Below are 17,944 nucleotides of genomic sequence, written 5' to 3' on the forward strand. Positions count from 1 at the left end.
GGTGGGTGAAAAAAAAATTTGGGGAGGGGGGAAAGTGGAAAAAAAACAAAAAAACGGGGGGAACCGCAACCCTTACGAACATAGCTGTATATCCGTGTGAGCACGGATCTTCTCTGTTACTCGACTTCAGTAAACTCCAAGGTTTGCTTGACTTTGATAATTTTTTTAACCTTGAAGAAGGGGTGTAACTTAGCTTAGATTGTGTGGGATGATGCGCAAGATGCAAGGCTTTGTGCCGAGCCAATTTTCAAGGTTTAATGTTGTGAGTGCAAGAAACTGTGTTGGTTTGAAGAAACCACCCAGCCAAACTCAGATTCTAGGCTCTGCAAAAGGGGGTGATATGTAGCGCGCAAGTCCCTCCTGCCGAGGGCTATCGGAGGCTTGCTTTGCAAGACCATATGCCCGCAGCAGCGAGGGACTTGGGTTAAGTTTGATCTTGGGCACATTATCCACTTGGTGGTTGTGTGTATTTTAAATATTTACATGTTTTTTACAAACAAAAATTAGGACCTCAGAAGCCCAACCATGGCACGCGAGCATGCGCGTTTTAGACACAAGCCTCTCCCGCACTTCGTGCGGTCGACGGAGAGGCTGTACACGCTCGACGAAGTGCGACCTCCCGTCGAGACAGAGACCCTGCGGGGCTCTCACAGTGAGGCTTTGTTAAGCTCGGAATTAGCTCAGTTAGACCTTGACGGTGTATTTGTCGGTTGACCTGAGGTCTGTTTTTTGGCCGTCAATGCTCGCAGAGCGAGGTCCTTCCAATTAACCACCGAACTTGCGGCACTCTTGACGGCGGACTGCAACTAAGAAGCAAAAGTTGCCAGGACCGGTCACACGGGGCCTGCCGGCCATCTGGTCAGATCTAGCTGTCCTTGAAATTTGTGGACGTGTTAGGGTGTTCAGCAGGATAACTGGGTGACCATGTGATGGGACGAACCGGCAGATGTGCAGTGAGATGCAGTGCCAGTTCTTCTTTCGCCCTCTCACACCTGATACGCGTCCCAGGTGAGAAAAACCCCATCTCTCATGACATTGAAATCTTCACTCAAGTCAGTTGTTGCATGTGCCCTCACAGTCACTGCCCTCCCTCAAAGGCTCTCAGTTGCCATGATGCACTCGCCTCAGCTCAACTCTTCGCGATTCATTTTTTGTGTCCTGTTGGCTTTTGTCTATCCAAAGTACGTGATTCCCGGGTTTCAAGAGGCAATTACGACTGACCTCAAAGCCCTTGGGCAAGTCACGGCCATCCCGGGAACTCCCTCATCCACCAGCGAACTAAGAAATGTGGCTCACCCAACCTACGTTCCCCACTTCAATGATCATCGAGCTTACCTACTACAGCCTTCTTTGTGGCTGACGACTGGCTACTACGGGTACATATATCCGGGAGATTCATCAAATCATCACTCGGCCAAAACTTCATCCCTCCCATCTAACCCCATGATGCCGGTTCCACCCAGGATCTCTGATGGAAGTCGCGGCAATAGCAGGAGGATTCTAACAAATGGAAAGTTTTTCGACACCCGCAGTGGCCCGTCGAAAGATTCTTCAAGTATGACAAGCGTTGGATCTCAAATGATCATTGGACACCAGGCATCAACGCAGAAATCGTTTGATCCTGAGCTGACACAAAGAATGCTTAACTGTGAGCCGTTTACACCAGGGTGAGCAGATTCAACGCTTATATACATTTTGCGAGAAGTTCCGGTAGCTCTCTGTTCTGAAGTGACATCAGCGTATCTTTGAAAAAGACCAAGGCAAATAAAGTCTCAAAAAGAGGGAAAGGACTTTCAAGTCCGCACTCGTATTCAGAACCAAGCCGATATCGAAACAAATCCCAATGGCATCGATCTGCATCTTCATCCGGTTAGAACATCGGGAAACCCTTTAGGATATCAAGCTGATCAATCCAGGGACCCAGTGGATGAGCTCGCAAAGCACAGCGCCTCGAAAGTCCCTTGTAGAACAAAGGAAAGCACCGGGATCCTATCATCATCAAATGATTACCTCGAGACGAATCCTGACGACTTGATGAACGTTAAGAATTTCATCAAAACATTTGGTTGTGTTATCCCCTCTGCAGTGGTTGACGACAAGCGGCCTGGATCCAATGGGCCCGTATGTTGTATTTCTCGTTTATCTTGCCTAATCATATGAATCCGCTCTGCTTTGCGCGGCAAACCTCGAGTTGACATCTTCTTGCTGATCAACTGTTAAAATCTCTCAAAGCATGGCTCCGATGAATTTCTCCAGGAAAATTCCAAGGTCGGCAAGTTCAACGACAACGCAGAGCTAGATGAAGCTCCTACCTCAAGTCACACGGACCCATTAAGTTCACCGGTATCCAATGTTATTTCAAAGCAAAGCCCTCGTGTCGAACCTCCGGATGATCCAAATTGGATAGTAAAAAACCCAGAACAGGCTCAGCCGCCAGAAAAACCTGAAAGTCTTCCCTCGCGCGGGCATGAGATTGAATATCCGAGACTGACATCCACGTCTGAAGAAAGTAATGCAGCTCAACGGGGGAAATCTAGTCATCTAAGCCAAGAAGGAAGCAATACTGAGGGAGCAGCTCCAGACTACAAAACAAAGAAAAAGCAAGAAAATCCACATGAAAAATCTGCTCAAACTTTTCCGCTTGCAAAGTCTCATGGTTCAAGTGAAAAAATCAATTCACCCCGAAGCTCTCAGTTTACAGTATCTTTTACGTCGAAACAGAAAGGAGATAAAGCAAAGGGATCACCAAGCCCGAGTCAAAGGCCGTCTCAATTTCCGGGCCAAACAAAAGTAAAAGGGACAGATTATTTGCAACCCTCTCAGAATATCTTGGACCAAAAGGACCCCCAAGTTAAAGCAAAAACACTAAGTCTCCTAGGAATAGAACAACCAAAAAATACAGATCCAGCTCCTCAATCGACAATCCAGTCAGGGACACCCCGCAACAACAAAAAATTACACGCTTCTACTGATCAGCTTTCTCAACAAGCCAAAACAGAGTTCTTCACGAAAACAAATGACGGGCATAAACGACACAAGATAGAAGCGGACGCTAAGGCGTCAAGTATTAGATTGACAAAACCTATTCTAAAGACAGGACGTTTCTCAGTTAGAAAGTCTCTTGAAAACTTAGAAAAGATGTAAGCATCATATCAATCGTTTGGCTTCTAGTACCTTCCTTTTTCCAAGCAAGGTGACAAAACATCTGATATCTGCACTGTTTGTTTTTCCTTGAATACATCTCAAGCCAAATTAAAGGTAAACTGAACATAGGTGACGTTGGGACAGAAGCAAGCACCACAGCTACTAAAAAATCATTACTGCCCCAAGACTATGCCCAAGAGTTCAAACATCACTCAAAAGCTTCTACAGATACTGATACGATTTTGGCCACAAATAATGAACATCTTTCTAATTTATTTGAATCCCCATTATCAACATTTGCCCAACCCACAAATTCAAACCCAAAAATTGGAATCTTACCCTCACAAGAAAACCAAGTTCATCATTCCCCAACTAACTCACAGGAATCTTTGCAATTGAAAATTTCAACTCTGAAAGAGTGTGTTCAAGATCCCATCAAAGATCCTGGATCAATTGAAATTTTGACCAGCCAGGCTATCAAAACAATTCAAAAACAGCTTGACCAGCCAACATCAGGGAGAAAAGAGGAAACACACCCCACCATCAAAGAAACTGTGAAAGGTTCATCAAAATCTGGAGACAACTCTCAGTGAGTTTGTTGATCTCTTCTGATAATATTCAATAATTTGATGGCCAATTTTTCCTTGAAAAAAACAGACACCCTGGTCGATTGGAATGTTACCATATCTCAATACCAAATCCCATTCCCACACAATCCAACCCTTCATCTAATACAAAATTCAAGTCTGTTCCAATATCTCAACATTCAAATGGATTTGATGACCAAAGCCCTACCCAAATATCTAGACAGATTCTCAGTCTCACCCCCAAAAATATCAAACCACTGAATAAGATCACTCCACAAATTGAGACACTCAAAGATACAGGTTTGGAAGCATCAAGCTGGTCAATGGCCTCAGGAAATCACAAGGCACATGCAAGTAGCAAGCTCTTGCAATCACCCCCAAGCTTCATGACTGATGATCAAAATCGGAAAATAAATTACAAAGCCATCATTTCACTTGAGGCCGCTTTTGGAGAAAGTATTCAATCAAAGAATCCAGAGACTTGCCAGACCACTACAAAGAGGAAAAGTGGGGTTCATTTGGTTCCAATGCTACCTCTGAGAGGATACTTGCATGTGGAGAATTGTTCAAATCATGTGCCGGTGGGCTTCATTACAAATGATGAGTACCAGAATCTTCTTTCACTCTGGAGAAAGGACAGCAATGCATACCAAAAAGTTGAAAGTGGTATTAGTAATGAACTAGGAGCCTTTGAAGCTGCCCGGAGGATAAATGCCCTTCGACGTCAGATTGTTAGTCATAGGATCTCCCGCAAATGGTCTCGGGTCCGTGGCGCATGGTTTGGCTACAACATCAATAATCCAACTGCTGCCATTGGGACGGAAAACTTGCTTGGTTTGTCTATTGAACCCAAGGATTTCCGAGATATTCCGATATCTAGTACATTGGCAAGATCAAGGAAACAGATGTGGGGGTCCAAACCGGAGCTTGGGATGCTCTGGGGCCAAGCCGAAATGGAACGACAATTTGAAATGCGATCATATCTTGCGCAAAGAACCAATCCATTCTTCTGGTGGGAAGATTATGATCTAAACATGGAAAGCAAATTGTTTGGTTTAGACATTACGACGATTCTCAAAGTAGGCGACTCATTACAATTCGGGACCAAGTTCTTGGTTAGTCGAGGCTATGGAAGGCTTTCGATTGACTCGGCATATGCTCTTTTACTCGATGTGATGACAGACACTAAACGGCCACTGCCATGGATTGAGTCTTCAGAGAGGGCATGGTTTTATCGGCTATCTGACGGATTATACGAGCGACGACTTCGCCGGCTGAGTCAACTCATTTCCAATCGGAACCCCCAAAAAAACCCTTTTTCTGCAGAAATACTGGCCCAGAAGATGGATGGAAATTACTTGAGCAGTGCTCGCGGATACCGAATGGGCGAAGAGTTGCTTTGGGTTGATCAAGGACGCCCGTTGGATGAATTGTTGGAAAACATGAAAAACAGAAACCCGGCGGTCTCTGATCCAATGCTGGATCTTCCTGAACCAGAGCAGTATCCAACATGGGAGGAATTCAAAGATATACTAGCTACAAGTGCTCATTATTTCTGGTTGTCGTTTAAGAACATCTTTGGATGAAAATTGTTTACGCAAATTACAGCAGCTGCAAGTAATAATATCCTGGTCCGAGTCGCGCTCTCTCCGAGCCCTTCATGGCCCCTTCGGGCCCCCCTCGGAGGCCGAAGATAAGTTCGATCCTGGTCACTTTTTTCAAAACCTTCCATAATTAGGATGTGAGATCCTTAAAATTCTTGAATTCCTATCGCAATCATTCAACTATATGCAGTGACCCATGATATCAGGTATGTATAGTTGGAAACTTACAGCCCAAAACGGTGGATGAGCTACGCTGATACTGACATCGTGGCTTTCCGCCCATGCCATAGAATTGGGCAGCGCAGCAAGGGTCACTGCACTGCGCTAACCGCTTTCTAGCGGGGTTTTCCGCCAAAAGCAACGTAACGCAGCGTAGTGTTAGCGTGGTCGCGCTGACAGTATGCTAACACCAGAATAGTGTTCCCATCTTGAGACGCTACGTCAAAGTTAATGGCAAAATAGTGTAACTTACACGGCAGTTGCACGCATTTAGGTTTCGGCCGTCAAAACTGCCGTCAGAGCCAAGTGAGCAGTCAGAATCAGTTATGGTTGTCGGCGCCACTCTTGAAAAAGTGCGCGCCAGACGGCGCCTCAAACATACCAGCAGCTGGCGCCTTTGGCTGGGGGCGCCGAGGGGCGCCGGGGCGCCAAGCAATTTTTTTGTAAAATCATAAAATTGATAAAATTTTGAAGTATATACATAAGCAAAGGAAACACATCTTCAAGTAGATCAGCCCATGAGGTCTTCGGGGTTCCAGTTTGAATCCTCGTCGGGGTTGGTATTATTCGCATCAACATCAATGACCTCGATATCCTTGTTTAGCGGAGGAAAGTGTTCCAACAAATCGAAGTCGAACAGTGTATCCATGAAGGCGTCTTCCCGTGAGAGGAGCACCTCATTCCGAGCTTGTTCTTCGTCAAAAACGCCTTCTTCAAATGCTTCCAGCTCGGCTGGAGTAAGAAATGAGTCGTATAGGTTCATGTTTTCATACTCGGAGTTTTCTTTTCCAGTTTTTTCACTTTCTTTTCTCTTTTTTCAATGAGCAAGTAACGGATCTCCTTGAAGAAGATGCAGTTTTATCTGAGACATCATCTTCAACGTGTTTGGGGACATTCGATTTCGAGTTTTAGTCTTCATTGCGGCCATCATCGAGAACAGTCTCTCAACTCCAGCAGCATGAGGAACAATCTGAAGAAGACCAATAGCGAGTTTCTTCAGCGATTCGGAATCTAGCGAGTGAGGTACCATGAGCCAGTACTGTAGCGGGTTATTAACAGTCTTTGAGTTGAAAGGATAAACCAAATTGTAGTAGCAATTAATAGCATCTTTCAGAAGAGAGGCTTCACCTTTTGTCAGCTTCCAAGCTTTCGCAATACAAAGGAGCATTTGAGTGATTTCCAATAAAGAGTGCTTCTTTGAAACTGCTACACGGCGATAAGCAGGGTGAAGAAAGAAGGAAACAATATAGATGTCTTCATGGAAGACTTTCGATTGCGAGTGAAGAACATCGATACAGTGTTCTTTAAACGGCTCAAACCTGGAGTAAATGTCTGTATCACGCATGTTCTTGAACACATCCAGCAGTTCTTTCCATATATCAGCAAGTGTTGTGTCCGCACGTTCTAGATGGCCGATCGCATCAACCACTGGTTGTAGAAGTTTAACCAATGTTTGATTTGCGGTAAAGTGATCTCAATCATCGACGGCTTTGATAACCGCATCTGACATAGATGGAGTGTCGACGTTTGGGTCGCGAAATAATTCGAGGCACTTTTGAAAACCAACCTTGTGTGTCTGAACTCCTAAGCAGACCTTCGCCATGGAGTACCATCATGTCTCACAGAGAGTCTGAGACTGGAGACCATGTTTAACGTTGTTGTTCTTTTGCCATGTAGTTAAGTGTTCACGCCAGAATCCACAAGTTGTGAAGTAGTTAACGAGCGTCTTGTTTGTCTTGATAACATTTGCCATACTGGGAAGATTAACCACTTGCTTGGCAATCAGATTGAAAACGTGCAACACACAATGGACTTTGAGGATGTGTGGATGTTCCGCATTCACAAGCCGCTAAGATAGCACATAATGCACATTTGTCAGCGCAAAAGTCAAAATCAAACATTAAGCAGAATTATTCAGTGACTCACGCGAAGCTTAGTCATGACTGATGGTGAATCTGTCGTGATCGCGCATATTTGATCCATTTCGACTTGCTTTGACTTGAGAGACTTCTTGGGAGCTAAGAAGATGTTGTCTGCCGTGTGCCGCTTTTGGTGAAGATCAAGGATATCAAGAAAGTACTTTCTCTTGGCGCCTTTCAGGGCCATCAAAGAATATATGCTGTTGCCGGAATTGTCCGTCCAGCCGTCCAACGACAAGGTCATCTGCGTCTGTTTCTTGATTTTATTGAGCAGTAGTACTTTGTGTCTAGCGTGTACTATGGGTAATACATTTTCAACAGTTTGGACTCAACAAGGTAGTTTATAAAGGCTTCGGGCTAGTTCAGACTGATATTCTTGAAAGTAAGGATTCTCTAAAATTGTAAATGATACATTAGAGCTAATAAGAGCTTTGACAATCAACTCGTGAAGGATCTGAGTCTTATCATTTGATAATGGACGAAAGTAAGATTCTACTGATTGGCTGGCCTTGCTACTTGAGGGGATGGAAACAGATATCTTTCGGCTATCATTGTCATTGGAGGATTCAACCGCAACACCTTTAATTTTCAACTCGTTATCTTCAACCTTGAAAACGTTTTTTAAATAGGCAGATTTCTTTTCGGCAGGAATAGTTGTACAATTATCCTTGATGTGCGAGAATAGAAGGTGTGGTTTTGCTTGGCTGAAGACTTTGTTGCAATATGTGCACTTAGCTTGTCGTCTTCTTGAGTGGTCTTTTCGGAGATTGGACATCAGGAAGCCAGCCCATTTTGGCCCATGGGAAGCAGACGGCTTGGACCAATTGGGTGCAGCAGGCAAGGTTCTTGTTGGCGGCATGTTAAAGCAAATTTGGTGTGTTGAAAGAATGAACAAGCACAAGGTTGAAGACCACCTACACAGAGACAGGTAAGAATGACGGCCTCCTCAAGCCTCAGTGAGTCTTGTTAGCCCTCACTCTTTACTTTCCACTTGAGTTCAACACTCTGAACTTCGATTCCCAAGGCCATCAGGGATTCAAATTCCATGATTGATGGTCCTGGGACTTGATTTACACTCTTTCCCAGCTCCTGACAAAATTAGTCTCTCGGGGTGCGCGCCGACCCTCATTTACAGAAAAAGGGCGCGCCTGGGTGCGCGGGTGCGGGGCGGGCGCACCTAGGCGCGCCATGAGGGGTGGCGCCGACAACCAGAAGTCAGATTGACCGCTCACCTAACAGCCTCCCGTCAGCCGTCAATCTGCCAGCCAAATTAACAGCCAAACCGCCGGCACTTGACTCCAGGCAACTTTAACATAACTGGAACACAAGATGCTGTCAGAACAGCCCTAACCCAAAAGGGGCCCAAGACAACTCCGCTCATCGGAGATACATCACCCTTGGCCCTCAGGCTCACCCATCTGCACTCCTCTTTTTTTCCAAGTCCCCTCATCGGAGGACACTTCACCCTCCATCTCCCCCACCCTCACCAAGCCACAACCTCAGCCAGACCTTCAACTTTATCCTCTCATTTTGTACCTCACAAGCAATGTGCTCCGATTGGGGCGCCCAAAGGTAGCGAAGGTAGAAAGGCCTCCGAAGCCCACAAACTTGGCAGAACTGGTAAGCTCTGAGAAAAACTCTTGTCTGACTATTCATTCAATCTGCAGAGCTCATACATACTCCCCGTAGCGCCTCTTCGCTGACGCTCAGCCTGACCACGCCACAGCAGTCCAAACCTGTTCCGAGGTCCAGCCAATCGATCCGAGAGAAGCGGAGGATCTTTGAGCAGCCTGTCAACCCGTCGACCGATGATCTTCCTTATTTTTATCGTTTGACTAACTCCTCATTGGCCGTCTCCATTGCCTTGCCCAGCCACTCTGCATCCGGAGGCGCCTTGTCAACAAGCTTGGGCGTCGACCGACGTCATTCCAGTGTAGCAAGTGAAAGGCAACAGTCCAAACGTAAGCCAACACCTGCCGAGATCAAGTTGCAAGACGAGACCCGGAGTGTCAAAGCTCTGGTAGATAGATTCCCTCTCTTCCTCTCTCCCCTCTTCTCTTCTCTAGCCAGCCATAAAAGCAGACCAAACAAACAAAAAAACAGATGAAAAACAAAACCAAAAAACATTGTAGCATGCAATAAAATTAAAAAAAAAAGTGCCCAGGTGGCTGTAAAATCTAATTGAGTGTGTCTTGTGAGTTGGCCCGAGAGGTGTGCCAAAAGCTATTGGAGAACAAGGGCTTTTGGTGGTCAAACAGTGGGCAAACGGCCCTGACTGATTTTGTATGGGGGCTCGGGTTCGACGGCAAATTGCCGCTGGGGTTGAGCCACCCTTACTTTTGCCAGCCGCTTGTCCAGTTGCGCATTGGCGGGGGTGCCGCCAAGTTCGGCGGTCCGCTTGACGGTTGACGGGAGGCCGGCATGCAAACGGTCAACACTGGCTGGGGGGGAACCGTCAAATTGACGGCCGAACTTTGGCCGGATTGGCGGCGATGTGGAACCGCTGTGTAGCCTAGCAACCCAGTTTTGCCACATGTATTTACAAGACTTGCAACATTACTTTCACCCCACTGTGAGACATTTTCAACAAACAAAATCTGCAATAACTCATCTTTTTTTGGATGTGTTGTGTTGCGGGATTCAAAGTTGGCCATGCATGACTTGCAATACATGTACATACTTTAGCAAGTTTTTGTTCAAGGCTTTTCTTGACAACCAACATTCAAAAAAACATTTGAGGAGGTTTGGTGTTGTAGTGCAAAAGTGCATGCAAGTTGCATCTGGCCAATGTAAAAAACCCACCCTTTTAAATTTTTGTGGTTGCAAAATTCTTATGCGCGGATTATTCAAGGTACACCTTCAATGTGAAAACACAATCTTTTGTACATACAGCAAAAATTATGGGAAATTTGACAACAATGGGGACAAGAAACCTATGTGGATAGCTTCTCCGCAACTTTTCACTCGGTGATATTCCCTCTAGCCACCCAGCCAAAAATTGTACAAATAATCCATCAAACTACCACTCCAGCGATGTCATTTGACTCAAGTTTTTTCCCTGTTTTTTTGGGGGGAGGAGGGGAAAGAAACGCATATGAGAGAATCCAAGTTTGGTAAGCGATCGGATTAACAGTCAGGAGATTCATGTTTGAAGACCACCGAAACAGCATCCCAGGTAGTGGTTTTTTGGAAGCGTGTTGGGAATTTTCGTGATGAAATAGATTGAGCGAAGAAACACGAACGGCTGACGAGCTGATGGGAGGAAAGAAGAACCAAATTACCTTTTCGATTTGATCGACGGCGCTGATCAACTTGACACTGTCTTCAATCATCCAATTGGTTTTGACACGCTCATATAGAATCGAACAATCCAATGAATCGCAGTCAATTTTGGCTTCCATTGTCGAAATAGACGAGCACCTCCTACAAATCACTTCGACCTGCGCTCTCTTTTTTTCGATAGATCTTGCTTTGGTCAAAAGTGAGCATGCCACTCCGGTTGGATTACTAGAGCAACTTTCACACAGAATCCCTATATTCACCGATTATAATTTTCAATGAAGCAAGCCGATCAGCATCCTGATAATTTTGCTCAATTGTTTTGGGAGCCATTTAATTTTTTGAAGTACATACCCTTCTGCCCCTCCTTCTCACAGTTCAAGCACCTGTCACTATGGAAATGCTCATCGACCAAAAGTTTGTTTGCTTTGGTTAATTGTTGTGCCAAATCTGCATGCTGTATATTGACAGGCTCCGCTGATGGCTTATCTGAAATCTTGGCAGTGACGTTCACTCTATCAGGTTCGAATAATCCACTCGATTTTGTTACGCGGATCATTCTGGGCATCGATTGATACCATGCCGCTACATCCACTCCGATGAGATTAAATATGCGAGAAAGAGATGGAATGAAGACTCGGTTGATGTAATACTCCGCATCAAGCGCTAAAAGACTGCGATTTCCCAAGGGGTTTGGTAGCGCACGAATATCAGCAAACCGGCCTTCAAACTCTTTGACGGAATTGAGGTCAAGCCATCCAACAAAATCTTTACGCAAGCAATTTTAAAAAAGACCGACCGGTTCTGTAAAAGTAATTCCGGCGAAACAGCTCGATCTCTTAGCCTAGATTGGGGTGCCCCTTTGACAATAACATAGGGTACACGCTCCGCATAGGCGGGTTCACTTCGCGGGTCTATCGCCATCTTCCGGGCTGCAATCAAAGCACCTGGTGGTGGTGGACCTTTCTCGCTGATGGATAGAAAAGTAAGTTTGCTTTATCTTGTCCAAACCACCGTCTGATGACACACCTGTAACTTCCTAGTTTGACCTCCTTGGCAAAGGTGAAATCTTGAATGGATACTTTGCCAAGTAACAGTCTTTGCCATTGACGGTAAAGGTACGCCTTGATATCGGAGAGATCCTGAGTTGCGAATAGCTTTCTTTTGAAGTTTAATCATGATTCTATAAGCTTCTGAACCGTTTCATCATCAAGTCCCAAAAGGGAATGTCAAAAACAGAACAGGCAACCGACTTGAGACAGGTCTCCTGGATTTTTTGCAGCGCTGGAATCCCATCGCGCCTGACTATTTCGATGCCTTTGGCATCAAACACCGGCTCGGTATCGCTCAAATTCTCGTACTTCGCCCCGACATAGCGTTTTTTTGCCATCAAGACACATGGCAAGTAAACCTGAGCGAGTTAAATTATAGAGTGCAAGTTTAGCTCCATCAGAATTCAAGGCAAAAAGTAATAATCACTGACTTTCTCAAATTTTAGTTTAACTGGTGCGGGATTTCTCTTGGTGACAGCGTCTGCCATCTCATTTCCGATCCTAAACGCCTCTTCCTTGGTTTTCCCTGGTAGGTACACAAACAAACTGTCCGTATCGCCGTATACTACTTTCGCCCCCCATTCCTCGACGCTGTGGATGAATTCCATCGACTGATATTTAGTCAGACCAGTTTGTGGTCACAAGGTAACTTTAGTCTATTCGGTTTTGTGCAAGGATTGAATCATTCGCGAACCTTTTCTAACGTTTCCCTTCCAGTCTGAACGATAGCATCTGCAATCTCAACACAGGGCATTCTGCCAGAGAAAGAAGCGCTGGTATAACCATATGTCACGTTTGCGATGAATTTGAGACCCAGTTGCCTCGCGTTAAGCATTTTTGACAGTGCCTGTAAGTATTGAACTCATCAGTAAGTGGCGGTTTATGGAATTAATATCGCATTCCAACCTTGTCATCTTTGGTGAATTTCATACTTTGCTTGATCATAACCCTCGTGTCTAGGAATTCGCTCAACATCTTGCTCAATAAGCTCTTGCGGACATGATGTTTTACAAACATGAGTCCGTTGGGAGAAACTGGAGTATGTGAAATAAAATGATTGCAACGGTGGTTAGTACTACGTTACGCTGTCCATGCTGGATTTGAAACCTGCGATGGGCAGATGGCGAACGGCAGAATATGAGAGCCTTTCAAACTCGCCAATAATATCGTCTTTCAGCAATCTGAGCAGACCATCAGGCAAGTCTAGGGTCGAAGTTCCCAGCTTATTAACGCCTTTGAAAGGGCTCACTCGGCCAAGGCAAGTTGAGTAGCTTGAGAGGGGTCATCAGCTAGAAAGTCAATATATACACGATCAACTTTGATGCACACACCAGTAATTGTAAGCAATCATGATCGAGGGGTAGAGAGACTGAAAGTCCAAAACCAAAAGGGGACTTTTGTAAAAAGCCGATTGTGGCTCCATAACAAGAGGGATACATTCGGCAGCATTCTGCTTTCCAACCTGGGAGAAATCATTATTCAATGAGTTAGAAGAAGCCAATTAACAGATTGAAGGGGATAAGCCAATTGAAATTCGAGGGAATTCATGGCCACACTCACTTCGTCTCGACTAGGTGAAGGCAACAAATAGTTTTCCGGCTTGGAAATCCGAAACAAGACAGATTCAACTTTGAATTGTGATCCTCGAGAGATGGCGGAGAAAAAATCGACACCCAACGTTCGAGAAATTTCCCTAAAGTTGTCAGTTGATTGTTCATTGATTTAGGAGAGTGATCAAGTTTGGTGAATTTGCGATGGAAGAGTAGAATCGATGGGTAGCCCAATCAACACCTTTTAAGCAAACGAAAACACTAACGCATTGCGCGAAATGATCTCGGTTTCTTCAACCAAAGTTATGTCGAGCTCTACCCGGGCAATGTAGTACATTAAGACCCTTCTTCGTTGCTCTACAGTTCCCTCCTTCCACCACTTGGCTAGAGTGGAAAATGAATAATGCGGAATTCTTGGAGAAGTAATAAACCGGAATGGAAAAGGCAATGAGCAAATATCGACATCTTCCTTTATTTTCTGCTTGGTCAATTGCTTACCGAGTGCGTAAAACATGATAAACTACATTCTCGAATGTATATTGGGTTAAAGCTAGTTCACTTCGAATAATACGCCATATTGAAAGGACATGGCGACCAGTTATCTTAATCGACGAGCCATGGGTATATCCCCATTTATCGTCTTTGCCAGCAAATCGGCCGTGAGATTCGGATCGGACTCGACCAAACTCATAAACCAAGTCAAAGTCTGGAAATTTACCCACCCAAAATCAGTTTGGGACCGGATGCAAGAACAGCCATCAACCGGAAAACCTTACCTAGCTCGCAACCCCGTCTCATCACATAGCCCCATGACCAACTTTCCAATTCATATCCAGTTAAGACTTCTGGATCCCAGTTCCTGACTTTATCTATGAGTGAATTCAGTAAGTCAACTTCAGTGTGGACTACCTCAACACAACATTGATCTAAAGCGTATTTGGGTAATCTAAGTTGTGGCAAAGATTCCTGGGCATTTTCTTGATGCTCATCCACCATGATGATACCGACGCGAGAAATAGAATCGGGTCGATTGAGTTCGATATCGGCTCGTTCCGTTTTCAAACAATAGAATAATACCCTAATCTGGTCTGTAGCTGGATCAGGCCGTCTTTCGTTCTTACTGTCGGCTGGGAAAGCAAGCCAATCACAGGATCAGTGATGTTCAGGAGATAGAAGCTTTTCTTCCCACTCTTACCATATACTTCAATTGCAAGAACGTCCATGTGTTGTGATTCGTGCGCTGTTGATTTCGATTTGACTTGAGTGAACTTGAAGCCGCCGTTATGCTGAGTTGGACCTTCGATCTAAGTAAGCAAATATTTCCAACGTATGAGCTTTTCAACGCGTCAAACATAGTTGAGATCTTGATCGAAATAACCTGGGAAACGAGCAGGAAATCTTTTGGACATTTGAGAGCTTTTTTTACAAGAGGTCAGAGTGGCAATGCCAAAGAAAAAAGGGGATAACGGGGAGTAGTAGAGTCGAATGATTGGAAAGTAAAGGGAGAAATGAGGACGATAAATTTTAAACAAACACAAAATTGTAGAAGAAGAAAGGAAAGGAGGATGTCAATACAAATTTAAATGTGGTCTGATAGGTAAGTCTTTCGACATACTTTTACTTATCGGTGCCATTTTCAAAGCAGATAGTTTTGGCGGAGGGGTAGCGAATTCCCATCTGGGGATATGAGGGATTGACTTTTGCGAGAGGAGTCCGGGCGCCCCAAAGCTTTTGATCGCGTGCTCGAATTCCTTGATGAATCTCAATGAGCTACCCAAGATGGTATACTGTCTCCCAGCATATTCTCTTTTCCGAGTGGGCACATCATTAGGATCTGAATAAAATGGATCTTTGTATATTTTCATCGGTAAGTCAAAGTCACTCAGTGAGTTTACAAGCTCAACTGTTGACGGGGGAGACGCATGGTATCGATACCATTGAGTTTCGGTACAGCTCTTTTTGGGATGCTGGGTTTGAGTTAGTATAGCCATGTCGAGTCTCATCTTTGCTCTTTCATTCGTAATGGTTGATTGGCTCGCGAAAAGGGAATCCAAGTCGGGGGCCAAGTCGCCTTCTGCTGGCTGATCTGCTTCAAATTTCGGTGTGTTTGACCGATTGAGGGACAGCTCGTGCGATTCTCGTGATGAGCTTGATCCGACTTGCTGATGGCCATTGTTGCTCACATCTCGTGAGTTAGGAATTGGTACAGAGGGAGCAACCGAATCCGTGCGCTCGACCTGCAGACTTGTACTGGCGATTGGGCGGGACGGTGGGCCTGAGTGGTGCTCATTCGAGATGCTCATTTTCGGTATACTATCGTCTTGCTGAAGACGCTCAACAAAACGCATCATTTTACCGGCTTTAGGCTGAAAAAAGCCGTCGTCCTGCTCCTGTCGTTCCCGCTTCATAGAATTATCTGCGTCTAGCTCGTAAGAATCCGCTGGTATTCTGCCCGGTTGAAGGAGCCGCTTATCGAGATTGAGTTTTCTCGGAGATTGGAGGCCCTTCGCAGGACTTTGCAACCTTTTGGACGGAGAAACTGCGGGAGAACGGCTGCTAATGGATTAATATATCAGAAATCATAGGAATGAAGAAGAAGAGTTACACTGTTGAATGCCTAACTCTCAAATCGATCACACTTACGAATTTTTTGATTTCGTAGGAGTTGCGCGCTTTGATCCGCCAGCGTTGGGTTCAGCCTGGCCCAATACATCGGGGTTATCGATTTCGTCCCAATTCAATTCATCAAAGTCTTCCTCTTCGATTGGATCAAGTGCCGGATTATGAACAAGATCGTTTTCGTCGTCCGGGCCTTCGTCCTTGTAGCTTTCCATTTGTGACTGGATAGCTGCGACATCGATCCCAAGATGCAGCTGTGCTTCTTCGTTGAAAAGCCCATCGGCCGAATCTTTCGATTTTTGCTTATTGTCAGGTTTGGTAGCCGAACCAGTTCCAATTCCATGGATGGCCCAGATACCATATGGATTCTCCTCTTGCTCGTCCTTGATCCACTTGCTGATATGAATAGCATCGACGGCTTGGAACGTGGTGGGTATCAACTGCGAAAGTTTTGACTCGGGCTTGACAAACTGTTTGAAAGCCGTCTCGAGGTCCAGTGTATCTTGCTCGGCTGGATTCTGATGCTTGTTGCGAATCAATTCTTCGATCTGTGACCGAAAACTGGGTTCCATAAACCATTGAGGCTGTTCACCTCTCGGATAGTCGCGTTGGGTAGCGGGACCTGTTTCGCGCACTTCCTCTGGCCCTGTCTGACCGCGTTTTTGGCGTCGTTTGCGCTCGTCTTCCCACAATTCTTTGACACTTTGAACCAACTTTTCATCGTCTGGAATGGGGTGTTTCAAAAACTCTACAAAGTCTTGATGCAACTGGCGTTCCTTGACCCAGTGGCGGTTCATGATGTCAGCTACTGTGCAGTCCAATTCGATGGGACAGTAGGAAGACTTTATCAAATCCATGGGCGCCATCTGAGATGCTGGCACGTTACTCGCCAAATAAATTGGTCCGTTAGATGTTTCGCCAGTGTTATACGTATCTATAGTTCACAACAAAAGTTCACTGGACTCGATTAGGGAGTTGAAATAGCCAAGTTGATATTGGAGACGCACCAGGCAATGGTCTTCGGAAAACACAATTGGATAGTTCTACCCAGCCACATCCGTATAGGTTGTGGTCAAGCATGAACTGTAAGTGAAATGGGATATGTTCCTCGAAAACTTTGAATCCCCCAGGTCGACTAGAAGCTTGAGCTCCAGCGCCTTGGGAATAAGCAAAGGGATTCATGACCTTGCCTGTTCGGAGTAATTCGGCCATCCGCTTCTTGAACTTGGGCTGCAAGCAATATATTTTTAAAAAATAACGATAGCCCACATGGAATCCATAGAATGGGATGCCCTTGCACAGAGCAATAAAAGCTACGTATTGGTGTTTTCCTCGATCGGCTGGATTACTCATTTTAATTTTTCCCAGTGAAGCAGCAGTTGCGTAATTGAGGGCAGCGCCCAATCTGCGAATGTAGCTATGCACTAGAATGAAGATATGCCAACGGTTTGAATAAATGTGCAGCATTCATCAAATGCGCGTCAGCCCAATGATTCTAGGTCTTGAGGAATGGATAAGTCGATCCTGACCGGTATCCGGGTTAATCCCAGCCTCAAATTGCACGTAGAAGTAGGGCATAGCCCCGTGGACGTGGGCTACGACGCGTTGGCCGGCCTGAGTCGCGCCGAACAATCTGACAACTGGAACTTTGTAAAACTGTTGGTCGCGAGGAAGGAAGGGCGACGTTTTCAAGCAAAGGGAAGAATCCGAAGGAGAAATACTGAGAGTGTCCAGTTGAATGAGACGGAATCGGATTGACGGGCTTTCGTCGGGGATATGATCCCTCAATGGCTCGGTCATACTGGATAGCGCGTGTGGAAGGGCTTGGATGACGGAACCGGCAAGCAATCACAGTTTTGAGCAGGAGCCATCAGTTGGGACGCGGACGATGGGGGTTATGATTATTATGGCATGGATCACTACCTGATATTGGCCGCTCTGGCATTGCGGAGCCTGTTTAGCATAGTCGTT

At 45.4% G+C, this 17,944-nt stretch overlaps 2 protein-coding genes across 2 annotated transcripts; one reads left to right on the forward strand and one right to left on the reverse strand.

Annotated features, from left to right (window-relative positions):
- Positions 1–1,110: 1,110 nt before the first annotated feature.
- Positions 1,111–5,317, forward strand: PtA15_3A664 (uncharacterized protein; the record flags this gene model as incomplete). The annotated part of the gene is made up of 5 exons (XM_053167654.1): positions 1,111–1,667; positions 1,755–2,121; positions 2,233–3,140; positions 3,248–3,733; positions 3,802–5,317. The coding sequence occupies 5 exons, from the start codon at positions 1,111–1,113 to the stop codon at positions 5,315–5,317; spliced, it is 3,834 nt and encodes a 1,277-aa protein (XP_053018850.1).
- Positions 5,318–10,492: 5,175 nt separating this feature from the next.
- PtA15_3A665 (uncharacterized protein) lies at positions 10,493–17,773 on the reverse strand (the record flags this gene model as incomplete). The annotated part of the gene is made up of 21 exons (XM_053167655.1): positions 10,493–10,531; positions 10,755–11,005; positions 11,107–11,426; positions 11,552–11,722; positions 11,782–11,913; positions 12,006–12,163; positions 12,236–12,415; positions 12,499–12,651; positions 12,711–12,838; positions 12,963–13,075; positions 13,136–13,266; positions 13,365–13,497; positions 13,621–13,767; positions 13,853–14,060; positions 14,131–14,481; positions 14,550–14,658; positions 14,733–14,770; positions 14,970–15,907; positions 15,998–16,907; positions 16,981–17,397; positions 17,503–17,773. 21 exons carry the CDS (start codon positions 17,771–17,773, stop codon positions 10,493–10,495), a joined length of 5,298 nt encoding a protein of 1,765 aa, XP_053018851.1.
- Positions 17,774–17,944: the final 171 nt, after the last annotated feature.

Source organism: Puccinia triticina, chromosome 3A, assembly GCF_026914185.1.
Source record: "Puccinia triticina chromosome 3A, complete sequence".
Lineage (NCBI taxonomy): Eukaryota > Fungi > Basidiomycota > Pucciniomycetes > Pucciniales > Pucciniaceae > Puccinia > Puccinia triticina.